General features: G+C 41.9%; 1 protein-coding gene across 1 annotated transcript in view; it reads left to right on the top strand.

Annotated features, from left to right (window-relative positions):
* The first annotated feature begins 265 nt into the window (after nucleotides 1-265).
* The window catches only part of BOD1L1 (biorientation of chromosomes in cell division 1-like 1), a 135,641-nt gene continuing 128,087 nt past the window's right edge, over nucleotides 266-7,819 (top strand). The window contains exon 1 of the mRNA XM_009887656.1: nucleotides 266-443. Within this exon, the coding sequence (XP_009885958.1) occupies nucleotides 266-443 (178 nt within the window). The remainder of the gene's footprint in view (nucleotides 444-7,819) is intronic.

Raw genomic sequence — 7,819 nt, 5'->3', positions numbered from 1 at the left:
CATACATTGACATTAGGTGAGAGAGAAATTCCCAAGGGCCTGACTCACAGAAGGCCCTACAGGCTCGCTTTTCATGGAATAAAATTATTCATTGCCAAGGAGAAGAGTCAGCAGATAAGTTAGCGGGGGACTGCCCTTCAGGGAGAAGTTCTAGTGCCCTCCCTAGTAGCTGTTCAGGTATTTTAAACAAAGGAGAACAGCCTTTACCAAGGAAGACTGAGATCCTCTTGGTTCATGTCTGAGCCTGGAGGCCTGGGAGGCCGGGATGCCCACTGAGGATGTGGGTATCTACTTCCTTCCAGAAGCAGAAGGCTTTGACCCAAGAGTGGGCTCTACCCACGAGGCCACCAGCTACAAGAAGGCATTGCCACAGGCAGTGTCCTGGAGGGACCTCTGCCTGCGCTGGCGGTGGCAGATGCCCCACAACAGCTGTCGGAAAGAGGGTAAACTCAGCCAAATGTTTTGGAAGAAACAGGCACAGGGGATGGCCTGAGGATGTCACACCTAGCTACCGTAGGACCGGGTCAAAAATTTTTAGGACACTGTTGTGTTATTCTGGGGTTGTGCTTCCAAAGCATTGCTCCTCTCCAACCAAGCCGAAAGGAGTTGTCAGTCCACCACTTTTCAGGGGTGTTTTGCTCTTTTGTTTTAGTCAAGCTGCATGGGAAGCGGTAGGTAAATGAATGTGTCTCAGAGAAGTTAAATGAGACGACTGTGCATCGGGTTTGTGCAGTTTCCTTCCTGTCACATTGAAACGCATCAGCAGCCCAGTCCAAGCACACACTGGGCTAGGTTAGCGAGCTCATCAGGCATGCTACCCTCGCCTTCTGACTTCCTCTTGGAAATAAAAACGGTGGCCTTAATGAGAATTAATTAGGGCTGGGGGTGGAGAGGGGGGATCCATCGTGTTTTTGTTTGTATTGTTTGTTTTCTGTAAACCCATGGAGGGGAAAAAAAAATCATATTACTTTGCCATGCAATATAGTAAACGTAATAAAAAATGAACACATGGTAATTAGCTTCTCCATTAAGTATACCAAGCATAGACAATAGCAATCGTGCAGTGCTGATTACAGACATTATCCTTGCCTGGATTTTTTTTTTTTTCCACCATTCAATCAACACTGCTAAATAGAAACTTCAGTGTTCAATATTATAAGACACTAGCTGGCAGTTATACAAAGATGCCTTACACAATGTCATCTGGCTGCTTGCCTGATTCTCATATTACCTTCCTGTCTTGCCTTATACACTAATACGCATGGCTGATTAGAAGAAAAATGCAGAAGCTGCTTCCTTCTCTTCTTGCTTTTTTCTCCAGCTCCATGCCTTGAGGGAAAAAAGGAATCACATTTGCTAATTTCACCAGCAGCGCTTAACCTGGGAACGGAACAATTCCCTTTCAATTCTGCATTAGTTATAATTCATACACAAACGCTGCCTTGCACCAGACTAATTGGGCAGTGTTTGATTCCACTCTGAGAGAAATGTTGATTACTGTTGCTGTACAGAGGTCCTCTAGTAGTCTCAGTAAAGAGAGTCTCAGAGTTCAAAATAAACATTTTTGGGGGTTGTACTGTATCCAGGGGTTAGATGTCTGGAAACGAGATTTCAGACTGAAAATCCCAGAAGCTCAAATGACTCTGGAAAACGTCTACGAACTCCTTAAGTGACTGGTTTGGGGTGGATTTGCTGATATCAGCAGGCTCCTTGGGGAGTCAACGTACAGTTTATGCCAGTTTCTTCAGGAGGATAAGCTTTCTCGTAGGAGGAATATTTTTCACATGTAGAAAAAATGCAGTTTTCTGTATTCTTGTTTACACATATCTGTTTTACTCTTTGATTTCTTATGGTAAAACTATACCAAGGCAGGTGTACATCCAGGTTTCTCTGAAAAGCTTTCATTTCTCCCTGGATATTTTAGCTAGGTTGACTTTGAAGTCTGGTCAGGTGTCCAGGATTTCCAGATGTCCATCAGCCACATCAGAGCTACTTCTATGTATCTGAAAATCCTGGGTCACTGAGCATACATATGGACACACTTTATAGCAGAATAATCAGTGCCAAGGATGCCTCAGATGTCCAGGTGCAAGTCATTTTCACAGCAAACATGTCAGAGGTCCAATAACTCCTGGTGATAGCACGCTCTCAGTGAACCTTTCAGGAAAAACATGGGGAAAAATATAGGACCTTTATGTTTGGGATAGGAATCTCTTTTCATTCTTAATTGGTATAGTTATGCATAGGTATCGATCAAAGTCTACAGGTTGAAATCTTACCTTGCAGCTTAGCAATCAGTTCTGGAAATAGATTGTCTTGTGAAAATAAGGGCCCTATACCAAACGACCCAAGCGCATGTAGGGCAGCTGGACCTGTGTTGAACGGGGTTTCTTCTCTGAGGACCAGACACTAAACATTGCAACCAGTCAGCAACAGAAAGCTTGAAAAATATTTTTCCCTATTTATTCCATCACCATAACAAATATGCCTAGAATCACTCTAAGAATTTAAGGACAGACCTTCAAAGTGAAACATGTATGAATATATATACGCATATGTAAAAATTGATGTAGAAATCCATATTGATGTACATTAAAATGTGTGTGTGTTGCACAGATGGGAGAAACTTTAGGCCACCTACAAACCTTTTCCCTTTCTAGCTTTGTGACTGCTATACATGAACTCATGCAAATGGTTCAAAACAGAGACAGAGAAGGACTAGAAACTAAGCGCTGAGTGGAGATTCTCCTTGAAACATCAATTTTTTCAAAATATGTGCTTATGAAGGTGAATTTTCTGTGGCCAGAAGGTGAGGTCTAGGATTACCAAGCACCACAACAGACATTTCCAGCTGCTGCTTTAGCCTGCATGGGAAAGTTGGGCTGGGAGCACCTCTGCTCATCTGCCACGGCGCAGGGATCCTGAGCCGGAATTGCTCGGGTTTGACTTGACACACGAGATATGAACAGCTGCAATTAGGTGCTCTAATCAAAGGTGGCGGCAGCAGCTCACAGCCCAACAGTATTGTACATCTCTGAAGAATATTCTAAATATCGAGAAACCCTTGTCCAGTATTTATGATTAAAACTCGGCTAAGCAAGTCTGTTTTGCAGAAACATGTTCCTTCGGTAGGTTGTCCGCCAGTCAATGTGTACAAAGAGTGCAGTTTCACTGCTGTTGCTCTTCACACATCATGATTGGCCAAAAAAACAAAAAAAGATAAGCAAAAAGGCAAGTCAAATGCTGCATTAAAAATATATATTTTAAACCTTGTCCAAATTACACAGTTGGTTTTTTTACCATACTTACACTTCAGAGAGTGACACAAAACCCTGCATGGTCAGCAGCGTCTGGACTGGTTTTTGTTCCCATGAGCTAAGCAATAAGCAGGACCTCAAAAAACCTGGCTGCCTCCTACTGTTAGAAGACAGCTCAGTGCTTAGATGAAGAGAGCTTTAAGGGATGCAAGTCTGCTATGTTGGTCACCAAATGCTGGTTGTTTTCTTAAGAAGAGATAGAAGGTAGGCTGGGGAAAGGAAAACTCATTATAAAAAATGAGGTTCACACTCTGCTTATGAAATGTGTCTTTTCACTAATCTCCTCGCAACGACGGATTGTGAGTTCAGTCTGGTCCTCCTTGCAGGTCATTTTCAGAATTTGGAGAGTATATATTAAATACCAGGCCACTTAAACAGATGGCCTCTTAACCCAGCACGTGAAAAGCTACTGGTATGACCTAAGAATGCTTCAGACCTCAAACCCAGCCTCACTCCACTGGAGAAGATGACCAAATACCCACCAAATTATGGTGTGTGAATGCATAAGCGTATTCCTGCAGAGGAAATACCTGGTGCTAAAGTGTTCTTCAATGCAGAAAAAACCCTCATGGCCTGTGGTGAAAAGCTAAAGTGAAAAAAAAACTAATAGGGAAATTCATACATTATCCCCCTATAAGTGTCTTCAGATCAAAGCTGGATACTGTTATGGAACATCTCTATTAGCAAAACACAAGTCACTGGTCTCAGAGAAGAGGTAACTGAGTAATAATTTGTGATGTGTGTCTTACAGGAACTGCCATTAAATGATTCTTCCTGTCCAGAAAGGTTGGATTCTGCTTGATTCAGAATAAAAATAAGCATGTGTAGAGCATGAATAAATAAAGCCGCATGTCCACAGAGACTGTGGTCTGAACAGAGTTTCTGTCCTCTGGGCCCTCAGCACGGGTCAGAACCATTTCCACACGAGACCTCACACTACATTCCTCCTGGCTTCTCCACCACCACCGCTGATCACCTCTTCTTGCATGAAGGCACCTACAAGGCTGGAGAGTAAAACATCCCTTATACATCACCGGCACTTCCAAAAATACTTTTTAAATAAATGTGTTTTGAAGGTCAGCTGTCACATCCCTCAAGTTCCATAGGCAGCTGAGTTCATGGCACCCTCTCCAGCTTTTGATGCTGCTGAATAAGCAGAGTTCCTGTTCCAGCTGCCTACACGACTTGCTGTGATTTAGACATCTTGTAGGTACTTGCTTTAGAGTCTTAGGTTTTAGTTCTTTCAATTTAGCAGGAAAAGAAAGACAAAAAAAGAATAAAAGGAAATGAAAGTTTCTCCTAACTAGATCTTTCTGCGACATCAAATGATTTTTAGTTGTGCTTTCCTGTGCAAATTGTTACATCTTTGCACTAGCTAATACTTACAGCAAATTTCTTCAAAAAGCATTTTAAATGTGCATCAGTATTTACTTCAGTAATGCATTTTGTAGTTTCCTGCAGTCCTTTCATGGTGAAATATCCTGCTCTTGTACATCTTACAGTAATATTAAGTGATTTGCACCTTTTAAGTCAACGCATGGCATAATATGACATCGCATTACATTTGGCCTTCTTGGTTCCCTCAAAACCACACTTCAACATAGAGATATGTGCATTTTACAGTAGATATCTTTTACTTTAAAATGTGGTCACAAGAAGGCAAAGGTTGCCAGTATTACCTATCTTATCTGCAGAGCAGCTGGTAAATGCATGAATACTCAGATTGTTACAGTCATTTTTCATCTCCCTGTTTTCAATCTAAAATAATGTTATAGCTTATAAACTACAACCAAATAAGGTAACGAACTCAGATAATGCTTGGGGGGGTGATGTAGGAGGGGGATGATAGATGGAATGTCTTGGCACAAATTAAGCACAGTCAGTTAGGATCTGTAATAAATTCTGGCACTTTGCCTGTTTGCCAGCCATTAAATTAAGGGTCATTTAAACTGCGATTGAGATTTTTTCTTTATTTATTTTAAAGAAATAAAGAATTACTTTGAATTCTTGAGCTTAAATCACTAGAAGACACTTGTCTGTGTTAAAAGAGGTATTTTTGTACTAAGCTGGCATTGGTACCTCACCCTGAGAGACTGTTTTCACACTGCGAAGCAGATTCTTCTAGACAAAGTTTAGCACAAGGCACGAATGTATCAGACCAGAGACAAAAATGCAGTGAGGTAATGCCATGGGATAACACTGAAGTATTAGTGAGGAGGAAAGCTAAGTGCTGGCAGCCTCAGTGCATCAGGCTGGGGTTTTATGAACATCTGAAGGGCACACCAGTGCAAGCAGGCACAGCATCGCCCTTTCGTTCCCCACAGTTCTCCTCTCCTGACCTGGCATTTCTTTCTCGCCGTTCCTCTCCTGGATGCCGTCTCTGGTTGAGAAGCAGAAGGAGTCCCACTGGTTGCACACATCTGAAGTAAAACTGGGTTGCAGATATCGGATCCAGAGTTCATCAGGTTTTCCAGGTTGTGAAAAGCGTGCATATACACACACACATATATGTATGTGTGCCTGCCATGCCATGTATGCCTGCTGTGGCATAGATGCAGACAAACTGAAAAGGAAAGCACAATGAGCCATTTTTACACCTGTCCTTTAAAAAGCAGGACAGTTTTTGTCCTGTTGTGCTGTGCTTTGGGTTGGTGGAGCAGAGGCTGTCCCAGCTGGGAGCAGAGCTGCCTGACTCAGCAGGACGAGGGGTAACAGGCACAAACTTGAACATAGGAAGTTCCATCTTAACATGAGAAGGAACTTCTTTACTTTGAGGGTAGTGGAGCACTGGAACAGGCTGCCCAGAGAGGTGGTGGAGTCTCCCACTCTGGAGACGTTCAAAACCCGCCTGGACGCTGTCCTGTGCAACCTGCTGTAGGTGACCCTGCTCTGGCAGGGGGGTTGGACTAGATGATCTCCAGAGGTCCCTTCCAACCCCGACCATTCTGTGATTCAGTGACTCTTCCCCCAGCTAGACCCAGGCTTAGGGTACACCAGTCAAGGGGCCATCTCCTACACAGGCAGAGCCAGAATTCCACCTCAGTCCAGTCGTTTTTCTTCCCCGTCCCAGCATGCTCTGAACATAGGTGATTGATGGGAGAAGAGATATAAGGACAGTACTTCTAGATCTGCGCCAGGCAGGAACTTCTTCACCGCAAGGGAAATGGAGTAAACACAGTTTATAACAGGGAAATGCAGTGCTACAGCTGGTAACAATAAAAGAGGCTCCACTGTATGAAAAGATCAAGTTTTACATCTGTATCATCTAAATCAGGTTGGTTTAAATGCTAATGCCTTCAGTTCTGTGACACATTTTCCCCTTAATTTAATATTGCCTTGGTAAAGTGACCTTCAGCTTTTTTCACAAAACCCCTTTCTCCAGTCTTTTGGTGAGAGAAAATTAAGAATAAAGCTCCTGTGTAGGAGGAATCATGGTACAAATATGCTTCTTCAGAATGTAATATTGAATTTTGCCCAATTTGCATGAATTTCTCAGCATATTTTGTATATAGGCCCAGAGCTTTCTGTGTATTTTAATTACGTTTCAGTTCACAGAGTTCTGGCTCCCATTGTTAATGTTGTCAGTGCCATAAAGTCAATGGTAGGCAACACAAGACTGAAGGAAATTTACCTCAATTTTGGTTTTGCTAATTTATATAACTCACTTGGTTCCTTGCTCTTTCATGAAAGGTCTTCCTTCACCAGCAGGGCGGATAAATCTTATGAAATCTGAAAAACTAAAAGAAAGAAACTATCCCAAATATACTAAATTATTCATTTGAGTAATAGGTTTGATTTTATTTAATCAGCTTTCCCTCTCAGATGTCTCATTTCTAAGATCTTTTTTGCATAATTGAATAAGTCTGAAGAAAAGACGGTGAAGTGCATAGTTGCTTTTATTTTGTTAAGTCATTTCTTATTCCTTTCTCAACTAACATACTCAGATTCTCTCCTTGTTTATTCATTTTTATATTTTTATATATTTATGCCTTTGGGTTCAGGTGTTCCATTTACCCTGCAACTGCACAGCACCTAACACATCAGGGTTCTGACCTAGTGAGTATGCCTTGTAATTTAAATGCATTATTGCAGCACTTGTTGTGGTTATTGTTGTTTTTATTAAGAAACAAATGCTCTTTGGCAATTACACTCATTTGATATAGATTATTTTCTTTTCAGTCATTGTATAACGTATTCATGAGTAACGATTTTCATTACCCTGGTCACCGCTCCACTGAGACATTAGCAGACATTCTTCCTTTTAATAGTATAGTTTGGTAAGCAACCAACTATACAGAACCACATGAACTAGAGGAAATGTAGTCAAAAGAACAGAAGCTCCTGTATGGCTGGCAGCTATAGATATACCTTTGAAAGTGAATTTGCAGTTGGACTAGATAATCCATGCAGTTTGCTGTAGCCCCAGGCCCGGTGTTTCATCTAAATCATGGTGCTTACTCAGCATTTGCAATAGGGCACACACACGTATGGGATTTCAGCAG

The sequence above is a fragment of the Charadrius vociferus genome, unplaced genomic scaffold (genome assembly GCF_000708025.1).
Source record: "Charadrius vociferus isolate BGI_N301 unplaced genomic scaffold, ASM70802v2 scaffold306, whole genome shotgun sequence".
Lineage (NCBI taxonomy): Eukaryota > Metazoa > Chordata > Aves > Charadriiformes > Charadriidae > Charadrius > Charadrius vociferus.
The sequence above is the reverse complement of the archived record's forward strand: the minus strand, read 5'-3'. Positions and strand labels throughout refer to the sequence as shown.